The sequence below is a fragment of the Lucilia cuprina genome, chromosome 2, assembly GCF_022045245.1.
Source record: "Lucilia cuprina isolate Lc7/37 chromosome 2, ASM2204524v1, whole genome shotgun sequence".
NCBI lineage: Eukaryota > Metazoa > Arthropoda > Insecta > Diptera > Calliphoridae > Lucilia > Lucilia cuprina.
In genome coordinates this window covers 93,163-116,684 of record NC_060950.1, presented here as the reverse complement: position 1 = coordinate 116,684, position 23,522 = coordinate 93,163, and the positions used below count along the sequence as shown (strand labels likewise).

At 27.2% G+C, this 23,522-nt stretch overlaps 1 protein-coding gene and 1 long non-coding RNA gene across 2 annotated transcripts; one reads left to right on the top strand and one right to left on the bottom strand.

Annotated features, from left to right (window-relative positions):
• Positions 1–12,664: 12,664 nt before the first annotated feature.
• LOC111679949 (fork head domain transcription factor slp2) lies at positions 12,665–16,624 on the bottom strand. The gene has a single exon (XM_023441553.2). The coding sequence runs from the start codon at positions 16,172–16,174 to the stop codon at positions 14,585–14,587; it is 1,590 nt and encodes a 529-aa protein (XP_023297321.2). The 5' UTR covers positions 16,175–16,624; the 3' UTR covers positions 12,665–14,584.
• Positions 16,625–19,444: 2,820 nt separating this feature from the next.
• LOC124421433 lies at positions 19,445–20,041 on the top strand. The gene is made up of 3 exons (XR_006941656.1): positions 19,445–19,671; positions 19,731–19,797; positions 19,886–20,041. It is a non-coding gene; the product is annotated as an uncharacterized LOC124421433 (long non-coding RNA).
• The last annotated feature ends 3,481 nt before the right edge of the window (positions 20,042–23,522 follow it).

Sequence of the window (23,522 nt, the reverse complement as noted above, 5' to 3'; positions counted from 1 at the left end):
AATGAACTTTCATTTGACTTCTTGAGATGTGTTTATATTGATAAAAATTCTCACATTTAAATTGAAAGAAAAAAGTAAATGAGAAGTAATTCAAAGTTCAACTTAAACCCCGCTGGTGAGAGCCACTTGTGGGTTCAATATTTTACTGTTTAAATCGATTATTCGTTTTTGATTTAATTGTCGTATTGGTATTTGCCAAATTGTTTTCTAAGGTAAATAAGAAGTAGAAAAAAATTTAAGTGATAAATACTTGAAATTTCTCACAATAAAAAACAAATAAAATACAATACGCTTCGTGCACAGGATTAAAAATTCACCCTCAATGTTCACTGAATGGGAATTGCTGTATACAAGTCCTTGATAATTTATGTATGTATGTGTGTATGTATGTACATGCCACTACTGGCACAACTGCTTACCAATTTTGCCCAGTCATCAAGCTGTTTAGCGTTTGTTGCGTTTGGCATTTTGCAGGCACTTAACTTCAATTGTGTGCAGTCAATTGGAATCAATAAGTCCATTTTCGGTGTTTTCTAACACAAATGATTTTAATATTTTTCTACTTCGGTACACAGAAAAAAATTAATTGCAAAATCAAACCAAAAATTAAAAAAAGCCAAGTATTTTAATAATAAAATAGGACCTATCACGAAATTCGTAAGATCAAGTACTCAAATTCGAAAATTCTTTATTGAAATTCCAGAATTTTCCTTATTAAAATAATAATATAAATAAATATTCGTAACATTTCCAAACAATTATTTTACTAGAAAAATAACACAAGATATTTGTACTGAAATTCAAGCAAATATTTTAGCTGAAACAGATAAATTATTTATCATATTTCGGCAATAATAATACACAAAATTTCTTATTGAATCTGTAATTTTTTTTGTTTTTTAAATATACATTGAATTTTAATAAAAATTTTACAAATTCTATAAAAATAAAATTTAAAAAAATACTCATATACTTACAACAATTTTATTTTACATTCTAGAAACTATTATTTTGTACACAGAGAAAACTGAAAATGAGTTTTAATTATCAAAATAATTGTATCAAGCAAGTTTTGCACCTATAACCAAATCTGTAAAACAATATATATTTTTTTCCAAATAACGAATTAATCAGAAATTGAGACAAGATTTAACATTGATTAATTCATTAATTGCATAAATTAAATATTTAATAAATATAAAATGGATTTTTTATAAACTTGTTTATCAAATGAATTATATTGTTTGGTAGAGAATTTTTTAAAAGTCAATTAAACTTAAATCAAATTATTATTATCAATGTCATACAATGTTAAAGGAATACTCGACTTAAAAATGCGTTCAGCATTTACTTAATTGTTACAATTGAACATTAAAGTATTTCATAAATTGTCAAGAAACTTGAATATTATATGCCTAAAATATTATTGACTGTGAAAACTGAAACACTTATACATTTAATGTTATAAACCAAAAAAGAATTATATCATTTCATATTAGAACATTCCAAAACTTGTTTTGTTGTTGTATTCCAAATGCTGACATAAACATAAAACTCAAACAAAAACATTTATTAAATCATTAAAAATATTTACTAAAAATTAAATTTATTTCAATAAAGTGTTTGTTAGAAAATATTTTCCTTCTGTGTGAAAATCAAACAAATTCGTTATAAACCCTAACAAAAATATTTATAAAAATCGAAATTAAATTTATGGTATACACACAATTGGGCCGAACGACGAATTTCTTATAGCACGACGATCTAGTCGAAAACAATTCGAATATTCCAACATAGCATTGTAGTGTCATCAAGTGTACTCCAGATCGCCAAATTTCTGACAATTCGGTCCACCAGAACTGGTTTTAATGACTCTAAAAATTTGTCGAACTTTAGTTTGAATTTTTGAAAATTTTATTTTTAGTTTTAAAGACCCACATATTATTTTAAGAGCATAAAAAATTTTTCGAACATAACTTCGAATTACGAAAAATTCGTCGTTCGTCCCAATTGTGCGTATAGCATTAAGCAAACGATTGTTTAAAAAAATTGTGCATATTTTTTTCCGTGTAAGAACATTATAATGTCCTTGTCTGCTTTTGTGAAACTATGTAGATATGTGTGTTTTTATGTCCTTTTTTATTGTTTACCAATTCGGATTTTACACACACACACTTACACTGATTTTCGTCATAATCATTAAATGTGGTTTAAAAGTGTTGAAAACATATCCCGTTCCTCCATTCAAAAATTATTGGCAATTCTCCCATTTATTATGTATATAACGATGAGAAAATAGTTATTTTACATTTTTTTGTGTTTAACCCTTAATGCAAAGAATACACCCGTTTCAGATTTAGTAACATACGAATGATTTTTTTTTATTCGGCAACTAATTATATTATTTTAAATATTTTGTGATTTATTTGTAAGAAATATTAATTACCGCCATTTTAGTTCATATATATGTAGGTTCAGATATAAAAAACAATTGAAATTAACCAAGGCAGTGTAGTTCATATATGTATATATAAGTTCAGATATAAAATAATCATGGTTTAAAACGAATACTTACCACGAAATTAGCCGAGGCTGTAAGAACAATTATAATAAATTTTGAACATTTATTAAAGGGAATTCAAAATTTCATTTTCTCGAGAACTATCATTAGAATTGAATTATTTAAATTTTAATATTTTAAAACTGACTTTTTCTACTAATTTTTAAAGAATTTAATTAGAAATTACATTTAAGACACCGACAGGAAATATTGCATTAGTTCTATAACTAACGATGAGACCTATGAAACTGTTTTTGTGGAGTCAACAATCCATAACTAGTAACTAGTTCTTTAATCAACGTTTTTAGTTCGAATTTTTCACTCTCTGAACTAGTTCATATATTTTATATAGTTCGTATATTTTATATCCAAATTTATTGTACTTGTCCACATAATTTATAAAATAGTATAAAAATAGTATGTAATAAATTTTAAGTCAAAATATTTTATGTTATTTTAACAAAAATGTTTTTAGTTCGAATTTTTCATTCTCTGAACTAGTTCTGGAAATAGTTCTTTTTCTATTTCTTAACAAGAATTTAACACAAATTTCCACGTATATTAAGATTACATTTAGCCAAACAATGACATCTTTAATTTCCGATTTTGTATTAAAAAGTTTAAAATTTTGTTTAGAGTCAATATAAAAAACTTTAAAGCATTTAACGCCGAAACTTTTTCAATATATTTATACTGCTATATTTGGAAAGGATAGTGCCGATTTGAAATTTACAGTAATGAATTTAAGACATATGATGGTCATAACGAGCACTTTTACAAATCGTTAGAAAATTATAAAAATTTGGCTAAACCACACATTTTTACCACAAATTTAATTTAAAAGTGCAGCATTCAGCATGCAGACATGGCTAGAATTTAAAAATCACCCATAATATTCATGTTTAATTTTGTTTTCATTTAAAAACATATTAAAAAATCGCCACTTTGGGGAGAAATCGCACATCTAACAGAATGAGTGAAAACAATTGTTATTAGAAATTTTGTTAAAAGCTGCTAAAATAATAAAACACATTTAGTGCGGCTATTCCAATTTACGTTAGCACTTGCCACGCCATTGACAACAATGGAATCCGTTTCGCTTTAATAATGAATTAGGGGGAAAATTACAAACAAAACCACAAAACTGCTAACTAATGGCGTTTTTCTTCGTTTTTTGTTAAAAAACTCATACAATTCATAAATTTTAATCAGCATAAATAAGAATCAAACTGAAAATTCATATTAAACAACAATAACATCTTTATGAAAACAATTCACTAAACTAAACTGTTACAATAAAAATGCCTAAATACAGCCAAGCATACAAATTATGGAAATGTGTTAAAAACACGTTGAAAAAAATTTTGGGTTTTTTAGGAAAACAAAAGAATATTAGTAGAAATAAAAAAGAAACAGAAATGTTACGCCAAATTACAATATACAAAATTATTCCACAAGCCGCAACTATAAAATGATCACCACTTACTCTCTGCCGACAAACATATGTACATTACGGCGGCCCTATTTATATGAAGAAAAAATAAGATACCGAAACATTTCTTTAATAAAGTCTCAATTCATAATGAGTTATATGTATACCAATATATACTTACGCGTATACTTAATTAAATAGCTAACGCAAGATCTGGTAAAAGAAATGAAAACAACATTTCGGTAATATTATATGATATATTGAATATCTATATGGAAAATTGTTGCTAAGATCAATATGACCGAAATGTCTAACTTTTACCCGCTCTTAGTCCGGCAGTTCTTAACCAATAGAGCTGAAACTTTGTATCTGGCGTGCACTGACCTTGTTGCAAACATATTTCATATTGAAGACAATATTTAGCTTTTACAATTTTTGTCGCTCTTTTCTATATAATTGCCACCAGTGTGACACTCAGATGTTCCAACATCAATATATGACCATGATCCAACAACAATACAGCACGCCAAGAAAATACAACTAATATAATTAAGTTTCCCCTATTGTGATATATGATTTCTCAGGAACACTTTGGTTTCAGCTGCATAATTGAAGATTCATGGCTACATTTTTTTTAAATGTTTTAATGATTTACTCCAAACATTTCTTCAAAAAAAAACGTCCAATTCATGTTTGAAATTATTCGAATAAAAATTAAATTTGTGTTATTCGAGTAGTCGATTAAATTTAAAAAAATACGAATTAAAGCTTTTATTTGAATAATTTAATAAAATAAAAAATAAAATACCAAAAACCTCAAAAATCTTAAGATATGGATAAGAAATGGAGTTTCGCCAATAAAAATCATATTGTCTTTTACACATAATAAACATAGTTTTCGAATACATTAATATATAGAGCGGTCTTATATGAAACTAAATCTAATCTTTAAAACGAAGAATTTGTTCATGTTTATCTGTTCTACTGTATTATATTTTAAACATTGTAAAATTTTGTTCAATTATATAAACTAATTCTTTGTTCAATATTATAATAAATTATTTGTAAAATGTAACATTAAAAAAAATATTTATATTTGTTCAAAGGCAAACAATTTGCAAGTAATTAATTATTTATTTAACATTAAGGAAATATTAAATGCGAAAATTTATGCAATCAGTTTAAGGTAGAGGATATTTAAGATTCGAATATATCACTGCAACTTGTTATTAAACTCACTTTCACTCAATTCCACAAAAACATAAATATGCCCACATGCAAACAAATCATATTTTATTCACTTAAGCAATTGACTGTCTAATCAAATATGTACATATGTATGTATTTTGAAGTAATTTTTCCACATGACATTCAAGAACCTCTCTCCACAAACAATAAAAATATAAATAAACTGATCTACTTAAAATAACGATTGCTTACACTGATCTAATAATTTTGATGCATACTTCCAAATTGTAATTTACTTTTCATTTTTTCTTGTTGATTTAAAATTTTGCAATTGAGATGGATGGATGGCTGAAAGAAAATATGTACGTCTATTATATGGACTGTTGGACAAACAAATAAATTTACTCTGATTGGATAATGAGACCATAATTGGCATGTTGAATGGAATTGTGTTGCCAGCAAACCAGATACTAAAAAAATTAAGCAAAACAAATCTTAAAGTCAAATGAATTTATCCGTGTAAAAACGCTTATGAATTAGGGACGTAACAATTGTTCGTATTACGACTTGTTGAGGCAGTAAACTAAATAAGTCTCGATTTAGACTGGGCAATATTACTTGTTCAAGTTTTATAATGTATGAGAGAGATGTAAACAGACCTTATATGAGTATATATGAATATATACCGATGCGATTTTGATTCGTATAAAGCATGCCTGTGTTAAATATTACGCAAACGTAAGAACCGAATATTAATTAGAGTCACTGTAAAATAAAAACTATACTATATCCCAGTTGGGTACATCTTTAAGAGATCCTCAATTATGGGTACACGACAATGTAAAATCTTTGAAGACAAAAGTAGGACTGTCGGAATAATTCGTCAACGACTATTTTAGACAAATGCCGTGAAAATAATATATGTGTATAGACGACATATCGTCAGCAATTATAAGACGCTGATTAATTGATTTTGAGTACAGATTGTCGTGGGGAGACATTTGGGAATTTTTGCAAAATTCGGGAATTTGTTTAACTTTACCGTTAATTTTGGGGATTTTTATATATATTATATATATTACAACTTAGTATTACTCTGGTCTAGTTAGTTGTATTTTATTTAGTATTCTAGCTTATGCAACGGTAATAATATTTAAACATCAAAACAAATGCATTTAAACTTAGCTACTATCTGTTAAAAAAAAGTAATAATTTTTTTTTAATTTAAACAAACATACATAATTACAAAAGAAATAACCCTACAATCATCTAGAAGAAAAAAATGCAAAATCTTATTTTTATTATTTGAAAGAAAATCGCCAAATCATTTTATATCATTTTAAAGAATTGCTCAGGATCAGTGTTGCCACTTTGGTTATTATTACCCAAAATTGGTTATTTTTATTTTGCATGTGTACATGTGAATTATTTTTTCGTTTTGGTTATTTTTTGCAAAATTTAAACTTTAATGTATTTGTCAAAATTTATGAGGATCGGTATATAATTGACTCTATCCCTCATAAAAAGTCTCCTCTGAAAAAGACTTTAAAGCTCATAATGTACTACAATATAGCAACAAAATTCAACATAATCAAGGTTTAAAGAAACTAAAAAATCTCTGTCAGATTTTATGAGAATTGGTCCATAATTGACCATACGTCTATATAAGATCCCGTACAGAAAATTACTTTAACGTTCATAAGTGTCTTCATAATAACAGTTAAGCGACGAAATTTAACATAGTTCTACTTCAGAAAATGAATTTGTTATTTTAATGTCCAAATTAAACATAAAACAAATAAAAATAATTTTGTTTATTTTTTTCTTAATTTGGTTATTTTTTATTCGAATTTTGGTTAGAAAAAAAATGTTGTTTTGGCAAAACTGCTCAGGGTGCACTAAGTAAGGTAGCTGATTTTTATTTGTTTATTGTTAAAGTTCTTGGGTTTTGTCAAAAATAATTTATTTTTATAACATAAAAATTAAAAATAAAATGGTTCCAAATAAAGAATATCAGATGAAGCACCAATAAGACGTTGTTCTGCTGAGAATACAATGTAAATGCAACGACAGGTTTATATGTAATATTGTGAAATACACAACAAATTTTCGTTCCAATATTTATTATTTTTCAATTTTAGTAACTTCATTTTGACAAAACCCATACTCTAAACAAACAAAAAAATATTGTGTTTGTTGCCTAAACGCTCTCACCTTACTTGTTACATAATGGAATTGCTATGATCTGATGCAGATTATGATCTAAATATACGAATTTATAATGTTTTTCTAAATGTTTTAATAAATTTTACATTTCATCTTCAAATTATTGTTATTTATTCATCATAAAAATATGATATCTTCAAGAAATAATCTTCTTTTTTTCATGCAACTAATTATCTAGCAATTTCGCTTTTTTATCTTCTAGAAGAATTGCTTTCGTATTGTTTAGAAGTTTCGACTTAGACGCACAATCTATCCGGAAGGAAGTATCTTTCGCAATAGGAATATTATTGTTGCCGCAACAACATTTTTCTTCTAAGCAATACGAATTCATATGATTTTCGTATCCCCTTGCATGTAGAGAGTTTTATATTTGAATCCTGTGATAAATATAAAAAAAAAATTAACAACGAATTATTAATGGACAATTTCAGCCATTTAGCAAGAACCGTATGGAATATTCAATGAAAATAATGAAAACGTACCCAAAAAATCCCCTTTTAGAGGTTTTTACCTACTCTAGGCCCTACATTAGAGTGTCCTGAGAACAGACTTTTTAAAAATTTCACGTACTGAACACGAGAAAAATAAAAAAATATTTTTTAATGGTTCTCAGTTCCCTACCAGCGATTGAAAATTCTGACCTCAGTATATTTTGAGAAAAATATCTTCAATTCAAAAATTCCGTAATTTTGAACTGATTTAGGAAAAATAATTTTAAAATTTTTGTAGAGTATTTTTTTCCACAAAATATTTTTACTGAGTTGGATAGACATATTATTTTCGCTTTAAATCGAAATCGTCAAAATTTTTAGTTTATAGAGAAACATTTTAAAAAATATTTTGCAATTTTTCCGGTCCATTTTAGAATTTTTGGATTATTTTAAAATTTATATACACTAAATGTCGTTTTGAGAAACAGGAATAGTCTAAAAAAAATTAATTATTTTTCCGAATCTACAAAAATTTTGTTAACGAAAATATAAATCGAATTAAAATATAAATAAAATTAAAATTAAAATAAAATATATAATAAAATTAAAATTTGTAAGAAGTACTTATATATTTACAACAATTTTATTTCATATTTTAGAAACTATTATTTTGTACTGTGAAAACTGAAACACTTAAAATGTTATAAACCAAATAAGAACTATATCAATTCATTTTAGTACATTTTAAAACTTGTTTAATTGTTGCATTTCAAATGCTGACAAAAAATAAAAGTCAAACAAAAACGTTTATTGGATCAGTTTTACCGAAAATTTAATATTTTTATTAAAGTATTTGTCAGAAAATATTTTTCTTCTGTGTAAAAATCAAACAAATTCGTTATAAACCCAAACAAAAATATTTATAAAAATCGAAACTTTATTTAAGCTAACAATCTTTGCTTTAATAAAATTTTGAGAAAAAATTAATCTTGTATTTAGTATATTACAAAAACTCGAAAATATGCCTTAAATATGATACTAAATACTCTAAAAAAATTGATGCCAAAATTCTTAAATTGCTTTCAAACGTGTAAATATTTTATATATGAGTCCATACGACGCACAAAAATAATGGATTTGCATATTTTGGGTTTCCTGGTGATTATTTTCTAAAACTATTTTAAAACACGTGCAAAATTTTTCCATTTAGTAATAAATTTTGCACCTTTTTTATTATATATTAAGTATATAAAATTATATATCAATCCTTTTTGACCATATAAAATTTATATTTTTAGACATATTAGATTGAAAATCGTCCGTAAAAAAGATTACATAAATTATCAGTTTTAAAACAAAATATGTCTTTTAAAATGGTTTACCTCAAATGCACTCCATAGCCAAAAAGGGTTACAGTATAATTTTTTATACTTAATATATATTTTTTTAATTAAATATCATTATTCAAATAGATAGAGTTTTTTGATTTTTTTACTTTGGTGTTAAATTTCAAATATATACGATATACGACTATATACTTCGTTTTTTGGAGCACTCTAATGTACAGTAATATAAAAAAGCAAACTTATACACATCTGAAGTTGTAATTGATTCGTTAGGTAGCTACATGAAAGTATTTATAGGACGCATAAAATGACCCTTCAATACATATATGTATTATACTATAAATTTAAAAAAAAAATTAGAAAAATAAAAAAAAATAAAAACGTACATTTATTGCAATAAAAACGTGTATGACCAAAATGTTCAAAATTTATTTGACAAAAAAAATCGAATTGCCAGATTTTTTTTTCAAATAAATTGTGCTCAAATTAACAAAAAATGAAACAGTTAACAAATTAACATAAAAGCTTTTTTTAAATAATCTTGTTAATAAATTATAGTTTATTTTTGTAGAGAAAATTCGATTTGAATTATTAACTGAGTTTAATCATTTTAACCAGCTGACAACACTCACAGCTAAATTCACTTAATATAATATATAATATATATTATATTCTTGTTTACACATTTAAAATGTTGTTATTTAATTATTGAATTGAATGTAAATGTCAGTCTAAGTACCACTTTAAAAATAACATACATACATATATGAATAAAACTCATGAGTTTTGCTGAACAATAACGAACAATTTATTCATTCTATTTTATGATCAATTATAACTATAATAATAATTGTGAAAACTAAAGAAAAACAACAAGCTCTAATTAGTTTTGTTCATAATTTAAGGGCATATTCATACAGCATTCTACTTAAAATATCACATTAATTTATATTCGTATAACAATCCGAAAAAGGAGAATCACTTTCAATGTCTAACGTCCACTGTGGTCACATATTTATCGACGTAAGCGAACAACCAAAGGTCATGAATATAGAATTACAAAAATGCGGGATAATAGAATTAAACATCCACAAATTATAGACAAAATTTTAATTACAATCAAAACATTAACACGAGTTCAACTAAAAATAAACTACAAATATAACTGCATCTTTCTTTCGTTACAAGTTCCACTTCTTTTAAGTTTCATTTATAAATATTATTATGTGTTATATTTATGTATATATGTACGTTAATTTTCTAATTATAACCCAAAAATAAATGTACAAACAAACACTTATTCCTTTCTATTCAATAATTAAATAATAATTCCACAAATGAGGGTATGAGTGTTCTTCATTAAAAATACACAAATATACATACATACATATGTATGTATCCATAAAGAAAGATACACTCACATATACAAAGCAAATGAAAGTGAGAATGTGGAAACCAGAGACCTGTTGCTGACGTTGGTTGCCACATGACCCCAAATGTTGTATGCTGTGTAAAATAATTTGAAGGAATGTGTTTGTGGCGGAGCTGTTATGTTGTACCATGTGTGATAATAGTAATCCATAAGACACTAACGCCACACATTTGTACATAAAATAGGAAATAAACGTATACTGACTGCCGAAGGGAAATTTGGAATTTTGCAGGTATTTAAAAGAATTTAAACATCCATATTTATAAATGTTGAACTAACTTCCCAGCGAATAATAATTGATCTCATATTTTACAAACGACATATTGATCATTTCTAAAAATGTGATAACATATTTTTCGCTTTTATAAATCAAATATTTCCTTACAAATACCTATTTAGGAAAGAGATGTAGAAAAGTATTTATATAAAACATATTCGAAGAACATCAAATTTTGTTATATATTTTTGAATCCAAATATCTGATTTCTACAGCTTCTAAAAATAAGATTATATAACTACATTTAAAGTTGCAAAATTGGCAAAAAATGCTCTGAAAATCGTAAACTTTTTCGACTCTAAATCATTTCAATAAATAGTTTTAAAAGTGATGTTATCATATTCTTTTATTTTATATTCATGTTATTGAAGATATTTTTAGAGTGAGACCCTCGATTCAGCTGTAAGGTTCCACATATTCAATAAATTGCCGATTTAACCAACTTAAATGCGAAAAATCTAAGCAAAAAGTTAATTTAATTTTCAAAATTACATTTCTATTAAACATTTTTCAAAATAAATGAAAAATAAATATTTTTTTTTAATATTTTTGACATACTTAATGCATTAAAATAACTTGATTCTATCTTTTCCCACTGAACGATTTTCTTGTTTCTATTTTTTTGTCGGCACTATATACATATGTATATATCTTCAAGTTCCCAGATATCTTTCGGATCTAAATCTGCATGCTTTCGAGAAGTTTCCCAATGAAAATCTGCAAAATACATACATTCATATGTACGCATAAATGCGATAAATTTTCTCATTCTCTAAGAGATACATGAAATCTAAAATGTATGTATATATTAATAAAAAAGTAGCCAGCAAATGAAGCAACAATGTGTTAAGTTAAGCGTGTGTCAAATATTTTCTTATTTGAAGTGACACATTACGAGTGTTTCATCTCATATAAAATGTATCTTTACTTTTTCATGCTGCCGCGTTCTGGGCGAACAACGACTGTGAAGAATAAAGTAAACGTTTGAAATTCTGTTTCACACATTTCTGTTTAGTTGATTAGTTGTCTTTGTGGTTGTTGTTTTTTTATAGAACACAATTTGTTAAAAATTTTCACTCTGCCATTGATTAAGTAGTCTCATGCGTTTTGCTTTAATTATATTAAGAATTTCCGGTGAATTTCTTCTTTTTGATAATTTTGTAAAATGAAAATGCTCTTTTACTTTTTGTATATCATTTAATTTGTTTGTTTATAATAAATATTATTATTATTATGTACATTATAATGTTTTTAAGTTAACATAATGTTTTATTTTTAAACTGTTATTATTATATTAACAATTTGTTTTTATTTCTTATTAAAAATAATAAATAGAAACACTTAAAGTAACTAAAATTGTATTTAAACTAAATTCATAATTATTTTCTATATATTATACAATTACAATTCCTACAGTATCACTTAACTTTTTTAATTTTATTGTTTAATTTTGTTTTTAATCCAAATAAAAAATTGAGAGATTAATTGATTTTCTCAGCAATTTTTGATAAGAGTTAAAATGTTTGCATAAATATCAATATCAGTGTTTTGAAAAATTAAGTTTTTTAAAAAATCTACTACATGGAAAATAAAAAGATTTATACGGTAACGCAAGATCTTGTAAGGAGTTTGATATTTAATTTAATATGTAAAACTTATTATTTTTAAAACTATTGATCAACTAAATATATTTATAAAAAATAAAAATAAAGTTTTTTCACTCCACATTTTACGACATACATATGTACATTAGACTGTGTTGTTACTCCTTACAAAATTTACCTTGCTTTGTTTTATGATGATTCCTAAAATATTTTAAGTCTAGCGAGCTGGACCAAATTAAAAAAAGGTATTTTGGATTTATTTTTTTAATTTTTTTTGTTTTGTTTTGAAACATAATATCCAATATGGGGTATTGTTTGAAAGGGGGTTTAAAGCCGCGTCCAATGATGTATTAATCATAAATAACCGTCTGCTCGTAATTTTCATATTCCAAAATATTTAAAATTGTTAGGTTTTTCACTTATAAAAAAAAATAAAATGTATGCACAATTGTGCAAACTTTGCGAACCAGTAGACTTGGCTTCATAAAATCTTTCAAAGACACCTCATATCGTTTATTTTGTTTAAGAAATACGTACTGTAAAATTTTAAAAAATAACTAAGGGACTTTTTTGTAATCGGTCCAGCTCACGAACGGCCAACGATAAACTAGAAATATATTGGGAACCATTATAAAAAAATAACAAAGATTATTTGAAGCGTATATTTTTTAACGATATTTTCTTGAAAACTGTCCAACTCATGAATAGACAACACTTAACCGAAAATATTTTGGGTAGCATCATATTTCAACCCAGCGAATATTTTGTGAGTCGTCCTAATGCATGTGTAAGTGAAAAAACTTACACACTTGGTAAAGTGTGTACGCCAAATATATCGCGAGTTTTTCAAAGTAAATACGGCTCCGTATACTGTGTCAAAAGTTAAAAAATCGGTGAGAAAAATGTATGTACGTAAATTAACATTTAATTTTTTAAATCCTGAAAAATAATATTTTTAAAACGACCTCAGTTCCTTACCAACGTTTAAATATATTGTTTTTAGTTCTACATATTAAAAAAATCTCTTCCATCAAAAATTCCTTAATGTTTAAGTGATTGTTGGAAAGAAATATAAAATTTATTTGGTTAATAGAAATTAATTAAAATATATTTTCTTTCTGTTTCCGTACTTATTACAAGTATTAAGAGAGAATTTATCAATTCTTTTTAGCCAGTAAAGTTCTGGAACACTACTAATGTTTTATGACATTTTACTATTTTTAAATAATTGTCAAATAGATCTCATTGATCCTTGATTTTGGGTTCACAAACACAATTATTTAGTTTATTGAATTGAAAAGCAAACACTGCAGATTTTTGATATTCAGACATTTACATACTTGTGAATTTTGTATTTAAAATGTTTTTTATTTAAACACAGTTTGTTATGGCGATATATATTTGTAAAAACATGGTATAGAACTATTACAGAATTTATCGATTCCCAATAACGTAATCTTTTATATACGTATTTATATCTCGTAATGTTATCTCGTTGAAATGAGAAAATCAATAAATCTCTCTATTATATACATATGCACTAGGCTTCGTTTCAAAAAATAAAATTTTTCCCGATATTGTGATGTTATACCTTTTCAGAAGGGTTTTATTTCTGTAATCGCAATTCTCCAATATATTTTTTTAATTCCAACTCCTTCATTTGCATATCTGAGGTTGAAACCATTGCTTTTGAGTGACATTTTTTCTAGAGCAAAAACTGCATGACATTTCATTAATATAGAGAAAATCAAAAATTATGTTTATGTCTATTAAAAAATGTCACAGAGAATCGGTGTTTTGGCCACAGATATGCAGATGATGGAGTTGAAATTTTAACAAAATAATACCGGCAATATTAGTCCTGATTCAAAATCTCAAAAAATAAAAAATGTAATATCGTAATTTAAAAATTATCGGGTCAAGTCTAATATGTATACATATATATGTATTAATTATTCTTGTAGAACTCACAAAATATGTGTCGTTTTGGTTTAAATATATAAACTTAAATCCAAAACACAATAAATATTTACATTTCAATCTTACTAAGTTAGCACAACGTACAAGTAGCGTTAGACTTACAGTAACTCAGCTATTTCGGGAAACTAGCGTTACTGACTTTAAAATAGGCGCAGGCGGTGAAACGGCTGCTGCCGCTGATGGTGATATTGAATGGGAGGGCGACGAAGAAGGCTGGCCCAAATGGGTCAATACCTGCAGCGGTTGATGGACGGCTGTTGGAGCTTGATGCGGGTGTGCAGACGGGCTGATGTGATGCAAAGCAGATAGTTGGTGTTGCTGCTGGTGTTGATGTCTTTGATGCGCCGCAATGGCGGCAGCAGCTGCATGTTGTTGCAGGAGCTGTTGATATTGCAAACGCTGGTAAAGATCGGATGTGGGCATAGAGGCGGCTGCTGCAGCTGCAGCAGCGGCAGCAGCTGGATGACTCTGAGGTGGAATGGCTGCGGCAGAAAGTAAACGCTCCATATTGCTATAGTTGGCAGCCGCCATGGCACTATTAACTCTAGCAGAGAAGGGCGTGGGAGATAAAGCTGTATTCTTTGGCACAAAAGGATTGTATCTTCCATACATATTTGCTAGGAGACTCGGGTTAGTAGCACCAGTGGCTGCCGCTTGCTGAGGATATAGGAACTGATTAAATTGTGGATAACCTAGGCCGGTAAACATTGGCCCTATCAGAGAACGTTTGAATGCCGCTAACCTTGATCTGGAGGCGGCGGTGGTTCGCCTTCTCAATTTACCCGTAGACCCCCCTATAAATACATCATCCGCAGAGGGGTCTAACATCCAGTAATTGCCCTTGCCTGGGTCATCATAGTGGCGGGGAACTTTGACAAAACATTTGTTTAAGCTGAGATTGTGACGTATAGAATTCTGCCATCCCTGTTTATTGTCTCTGTAGTAGGGAAAATTAGTCATTATGTATTCGTAGATGCCGTTAAGGGTTAAACGTTTTTCGGGACTTTGTCTAATGGCCATCATTATTAGCGCATTATAACTGTATGGAGGCTTTTCATTGCCTTTCTTATCCGTTTCCGGTTTCTCGCCATTTTCATCTTTATTTTCCCCTTCATCCTCTATTCCTTCTCTATCGGCCTCTACATCTCCATCTAAATCCTCATCGTCATCAACTACATCGGGATCCAAACCAGCCTCGAGATCACTCTCAGTACCTTCATCGTCGTGGTGATGGTTGCGCACGTTATGCACTAAGCCTTCGGTACTATTACTCAATTCACTGCCGTCGGTAGGCGGTGGCGGCGACATGCTGGTCACATCCAAATCTGAGTCAGCATCTTGTCCATCATTGTCGTCACAGAGATTGAATGTGAGATCATTTTGTTTTTGATTATGACGAGGGGAGTGATGCTGATGATTTTGATTGTTGTCTTCCACAGTCTCCGGTAGAATGGAGTTAATGGAGAAACTTGATTTTAAGTGGGGAGTGCGGGCCATTTTATAAAATTGCTGCAAATGCTGATGTGTGTCCAGCAACGCTTGATGGTGAGAATGCAATTGTTGCAGGTGAAGATCTTGTTGCTGCGGCTGCTGAAGTTGTTGCTGTGGCGGTGGTGAATGTAAATGGGTTATTTGAGCTTCAGTTTGAATATGATCTGAAACTCTGTCAACACTACATGGATCGTCGATTTTAACCATGTTTTTCTTAAACTTTTAACACACACTCTTTATTTTCAAGCAATAAATTTATTTCTATTGAATTTTCAGATTTTATTCTTTGGGCTAATTCAATAATTTATTTTATTTAAATACGATTATTTTTTTTAACTAAAACTAACACTATCATGTCTAAATAGCAGATAAATTGATCTCGATTTTATCGGTTTAACACGTTTCACGCAATTACAGCACTTCTGTCCGTTCCGTAGCAATGATTATTGTAGACTAAAAATATCTTGTTGTCAGAAAGACAAAGCGTATTTTATTACTAATCGTGGAGAGATTTTTTTCCTTACCGTATTATCATTTCATTTCAACCAACTGAATTGGTCCTAAACATCTGGTTTATCCAACCAAAAATACACTCCTTCTTTCTCACTCTAACGCTCTCTTGAATGAGCAGCCAATCAAAATAGTGGAACTTGTGGTTTTTACAAATTTTTGTATTTAGGCAGCAGCAACCAATGATTCGAATGAAAACATAAACATTCTTATTCGCCACTTTTCCGCTACCGTAGTCGATGCAATTGTGTTTGTTTTGATAGTTATTGTTGTTTTGCATTAAGATTAATGTTGTTCGACCACTCTCCTCATACGACACCCATGTTGGTTGGTATGAGTACTGTTCGTGTGTACACCTTGTCGCACTAATGTGCGAGAGTGCTTGATAGAGATTTATTTGTGTTTTGTTTATTTCTGTTGGGTGTTGTATTAATGAAAACAACTGGTTTTTGTTGTGTGAACTCGAAAACAATTTGATAGTTGTTGTTGTTGCTTCTCGTATAAAACGTGTTATTTGCTCACTTAGTTTTGCTTTATATTTTTTGCATGCAGATGTTTCTTTTATATTAAATACACGTACATACTACATATATTATTAGTTTAAATCTGTTCACTCCTCATATACTATATTCGCCATATTAGATATCATGTTCCTATATTCAAAAAGTGGCAACTAAACTTTTGGTCGAATTGTGTTTTTTTTTTTTTTTTTGATTATTTTGCGCGTTTACCACAAATTTCTGTAAATATATTTGGAAGTACCTATAATTTTAATTGAACGTAAAATTTAAGCTGCATATGTTCTTTTAATACACAGTGTTGCCAATAAAATTCGCACATTTGACAATTATCTGGCTTTGACAACGTAAAGTGTTAACACGATTGTTAGAAGTCTGACATCGTTTTACAATATACCTACAAACTAATAATGTCTTCTTTGTCAACGTTGCAAGGCACAAAATGTAAGATAACACGATTGTTAGACCTTCTTTGAACATTGTAAACTCTGACAACCGTGTAACATAGCTTAAAAAGATTCAGTTTGGCAAACTATCTTCAAAATGCTGACTGGGTATTTAGTACGTTAATAAACAAACATTCAGACATGAATTTGTATGTATATATAATATGTTTGTGTGAACCTACATATAGGTACATGCATCCATAAATACGAATTTGCAGTAGCAGTATGTGTAAATGTTTTTGTTTGTTGTTCCATATTTGTAATATAGTTTGCCAACTCATGTTCCCTGGGTTTTCAACGCAAAAAATGTGTACATACACACAAAGCTATACCAACACTACGAACAAGTACACGCAAAATAATTTTGGTGTTATGCTTTTATAATGTGCTGGACGTATCAATTAATTTTTTGGTATAGTAGGCAAACAACATTCGCTCGATTGAGGATGTTTTTGTGTCGTTGTTTTAATTAGTATTGATTAACACTAATGAGCGTTATCGAAATAAATAATTATTGATTTTAGGGGCCTAAAATTTAGCAAATATTTATGTGTTTTTTTTAAACATAAACTAATATTTACACTTTCAACAATTTCTATCCAAATTGTAACCATAACCTTACAGCTTAAAGTTTAAAACAATCTAATCTGAGTGAATGGATAGTGACCCGATCGGAAGAAACTGATGTTACTTGATGTTTCGATTTCGTTTCAGTTTCAAGTTACTTTTTTATAAGATAAAAGTGGGTAAAAGTAGTAAATTTCCAGTTTTGCCATAACAAGAGAGAAACTTGAAAGTGTTATGATTTTATACTCTTTTATGTTATAAAAGCGACTTAATAATATATTTTTTTATTTCTCCTTTTTATATTGTTCTACACTCACTAATCTCTCGCTGATGCTTATTATATATTAAACAATGTTTAGATATATTAAATTTTAAATTAACACAATTTATTACAAAATCTGAATTTCAATTAAATTTCTTCTCACAGTTCTTTGTAACTCCAACATATATTTAAAAATGTTACTCTCAAAACTTTTTGGCGAAAATTCGTGGCTTATAGTTAAGGTATTTCTTCACAAAAAAAAAAATAAAATTCAAAATCAAACAACAAATTCATAAAGCCAAGTATTTTTTTACTAAAATAGGACCTATCACGAAATTCGTAAAATAAAGCACTCAAATTCGTAAATTCTTTATTGCAAAAATTTCAGGATTTTTCTTATTAAAATAATATACTATTTACGAAAAACAATAACAAATACCTATTCGCAGCATTTCCAAACAAATATTTTACTGAAACAATAACGCAAGTTATTTGCATTTCTACTGAAATTGAATCTATAAAAACCTTGTTAAAAATATATAATGAATTTTAACAAAAATTGTACTAACTCTATAAAACTAAAATTTGTAAAAAGTATCAAATAAGAATTATATCAGATCATTTTAGTAAATTCCAAAATATGTTTTATTGTTGTATTTCAAATGCAAACAAAAAATTAAAAGTCAAACAAAAACATTTATTTGATTTAGTGTGTTTCAGTTTTCACAGTACAAAATAGTAGTTTCTAGAATGTGACATAAAATTATGGTAAGTATTGGTTATAAATTTTTTTACAAATTTTAATTTTATAGAATTAGTATAATTTTTGTTAAAATTCAATATATATTTTTAACAAAATTTTTATTTATTTATTTATTTATTCAATAGTTTTTTAAGCCCTTAAGGGCAAATAAACCGGTACAACATATATGGCATACAATTTAAGATCTTAAAGATAAATATTTTATATATGTAATTAGTTTAAAACTTCAAAACAAATATGAAAGAAAAAAAAGAAAATAAACATTAAATTTAAAAAAGGCCAAACACAAATACAGTATTCAAATATTTGAACATCAAAAGATAGTAGTCAAAAATAATAGTTGTAATAAATTTATAAATTTGTCATTGCAACAATATTAAACTTTTTTATGGAATATGAAAATTTTCTGTCAGCATACGTTATTGTAGTGTTCCATGGCCAATAGATCTGACAACAAATGACCTCTTCATAATCAACGTATTATGACGCGGAGGAACTAATGCATGTGTTCGTGAAGACGTACCAATTTGAAACAAATTTCTCAAGTAAGGCGGACAGCCCGTTTTCATGATTTTAAATAGTAGAAGTAACAATCTTGTATTAACAATCTTGTATTAACAGCCAAAGAGTGATATAACGTAAGTAGTAATTCTCGTTCGATATCTAAGTCCATATATATACCTTTATTCTGTTAAAGCAATGTTCTAATTTATCCATGTTGTGTTGGGGATGTACCACTATATACTTCTATTGCGTAGAGAAAAGTAGGTAAACATACAGAAAAAACTAACTGCTTTTTCACATTTAAAGGTAAGTAGCAACCTAATGAATAAAATTTTCTCTATGTAAAAGATATGGACGCTATAATGTGGTTAATATGGACCCCAAAATCTAATTTATTATCTAAGTAGGTATATAACAAATTAAAGATATGGACGCTATAATGTAGTTAATATGGACCCCAAAATCTAATTTATTATCTAAGTAGGTATATAATAAGAGTTTTGAAAGAAGATACGAATTGTATAGGGTTATCTCCGAAATAAAGTCCAATATTTAATTGAATATTATTTGAAAATATTATATTATTTGAAAATATTCATAGATTCAATAATAAATTTTGTGTATTATTTTTGCCAAAATACAATAAATAAAAAAATTTCGTATTTGTTTTAGTAAAATACTGTTTGGAAATGTTGCGAATATTTATTAATGTTTTTCGTAAACAGTATATCATTTTAATAGTAAGAATTTTTTCAAAAATGAATTTACGAATTTGAGTACTTGATTTTGTGAATTTCGTGATAGGTCCTATTTTTGTAAAAAATGAATTTTTTGTTTGATTTTCAATTTTATTTTTTCTGTACATTGACAAATATAAGAATTTTATGAAGCCAATAAAAAGTTGATTTTTAACAAATTTATTCTCAGATAATTTTTTTCTTTAATTTATGTTAATAACTAAGACTAATTATGTCTACAACTTTGTAAATAAAATCCCAGAAAAATTTTAAACGATTACACCGTACAACAAATTGGGAAAAATTGTTGCACACATGAGCAAGGCCATATACGTTGGAAACTACATACTTGATATAGTTAAACTACATTTTTGGTTTTTTATTTTCTGATCGTTTCTTCCTTTAAAAGGACTGTAAAGTTGGAAAGGAAGAGTAAGTATAATAATATTTAGCTTAAATTTGGTTTGTTCTAGTAGTTCAATATAGGTATCGATTGAAAGAGGAGAATAACAGTATTTTTACAAATAAAATAGTTTTAAAATGTTAGAATAAAAAAACTAAGAAAATGTCCTTTAAAATTTTAATCCTTTAATATCCTTATTTTTTACAGTCAGTTTTTTTTAGAAAAAAATATATGTTATATTTACAAATATGGAGTTGCAGACTCCCAAATTTCATATCTTTATCTTTATTAGTTCTTTGTAAAAAAAGAAAAGTTAAGTAATATTCAAATTAAAAAAATTTTTGTTGAGAATATTTTGTTTAATTTAATTTAATTCAATATGTCGCAATTAAAATAAAATTCAACATAAATATTTTATTTGCTAAAATAAATCACATTTGAAAGAAATTCACAACTGGTGTAGTTTATGATATGCTCGGCCCAGTCCGGCTATACTTTCCTAACTTGTTTAAATATTTATGTATATCGTGGTTTACTAATTGCACATTATATACCTTCGCCCTTTTGTATTTTTTAATGAAAACTATATAATAAACTACTTTGATAACATTATTGGCAGGTCAAAGGAATATATATAGAGTTCGGAATAATTGTGTTAAATTAAAAAGGAAAATATACTTTCCCAGAAGGTAGTTTTAACACGAAAGGATAAAAATTTTAAGATATCCTTAATCGATTTTTATCCTTTCATATTCTTCAAAATTTCCAGTTTTTTAACTTTTTATCATAAAGACAAAGAAACTCGGTTCCAGAATATCAAATTTCTAATTTTTCTACATAATATTTTAACATAAAAAAGACTTTGAAATTTTCAGAGTGGAAAAATTTATTAATTAATTTATTGAGATATTATAAAAATTAAACAAATGGAGCTATGAAGACCAAATTTCAGACTTTTGTACTCCATTCTAATGTCTTTATTATGAATATTTTTTGTTGAACAATTTTGTATAAAATTTCAAGGATAATAAAGGATAAACTTTTATAAGGATATTTTTTATATCTCTTTATTCTTAAGAAACAAAACAAAATACGAGATAAAAATACTGCAATTGTCCTCTTTAGTTTGATACCCATATAGTTATAATAGGGTGGCTAAAAATATTTTATAAAAATTTTTGAAAATTGTATGTACCTCAAATTTTAAAGTCCTTTAAAAAGGACAAACGATCAGATAGTGAAAACTGAGTACGCAGTTATATCATATAAATTATGTACTTTCGTATGTATATGGTTTGGTTTGTGTGTGAAAAATGGTGTTGGACGGTGTTATATTTTGGAAAAAACTCAAATCTAGTCATTATTGGATTAACAATATACCAATTGGCCAGCAAGTTCTACATCTTTAATTTATTTTTTATCATTAAAATCATTTTATGTTATTAAAATTTATAAATACGCATTAAATAAATAATTTAAAATGTCAAATTCAAGTGACATGTTCGTGCGCCGCTTGTGACGCTTATAAAAGTAGAAAGTAGATCTACTTTAAGCATTCTACGCGTCATTGTTTTCTACGCTTTTGTACTTTCAACATACAAATACATTGATTCTACTTTTTTGACAGACGCGTAGAAAGCGTAGAACGCGTGGTGTGGACCTCCAGCTTGAAGCTAACGTGTGCCTTTACTATTGTGTGCATTAAAACCAAAATAAGATTTTTTTAAATACAAGCGTTAGTTTTAATAGTTTTTAAAAATTGTAATTTTTTTTAATGAAATAAGTTGTTCAATAACATGATTAATGACTGTAATTTCAACAAATATGTTTCTATCAGTGCATAGTTACCTTTGGAGTGAAAATATTTGGTAGTTTTAATCCATAGGTACTGATTTAAAATACATGTCAATTTACCCGTATGGTAAAATTACCAACTAGTTATTTTACACTGTAGATATCTACTTGTTGAAATTACGAATATAAAAGTTTACACAATTATTTAACTTATGTACCTTATAACGTCCACACATATTTACATACATAAAATCATACGTACGTACATATATATGCATGTATAAATCATGTAAGTATTTGCATTCGTTTTGTATTCTTTATTTGCATTTAATACGCGAGTGCACAAACAAACCTCTTTTAGTATTCATGAGTGTAGGCGCCATGTTGTTTTTCAACATTTTATCCATTGTTGGGTGGGGCTTTTGATCATAATTTTTGCTTCTGCTTCAACTGCTTTTCCCCAATCAAAAAATTTAATGATTTCATAGGATAAATAAATTCGACGTAAATCAAACTGACTCATTTTGTAGTACAAAACAAATTTATAAAAGTTGAAAAATAATATTTTTTTACATTTAAAAATTTAAAATGTGTATGATATTTACATCAACGAAACACTAGTAGTTTTTGTCTAATGTGGTTTTAAGTGAAACACTACTAAAATTTCTTTTTTTCCATACGTACAAAAACTACATTTACTTAGTTTTTGATGAAAAAATAAATAAATTCCAATTAAAACTACTTAAAACACAATTTCCAGCACTTGAATTTCATAATCTTGAGGTTTAAAAAAACTTTAAATTAAGATGACAAAATAGAAAAATAAAAATTTATAAAGTATTCAAATATACACAAATATTTATTGAAAATATCAGTAAAAATTTTCAAATATATGTGTATTTATTTATACACAGAAACAAATATGCACAATTTTTTCTTAACAATCGTTAAATTTAATTTAAAATTTTATAAATATTTTATTTGGGTTTATAACGAATTTGTTATATTTTTAAAAATATTTTTACTGATTCAATGGGTAATCCAAGACCTG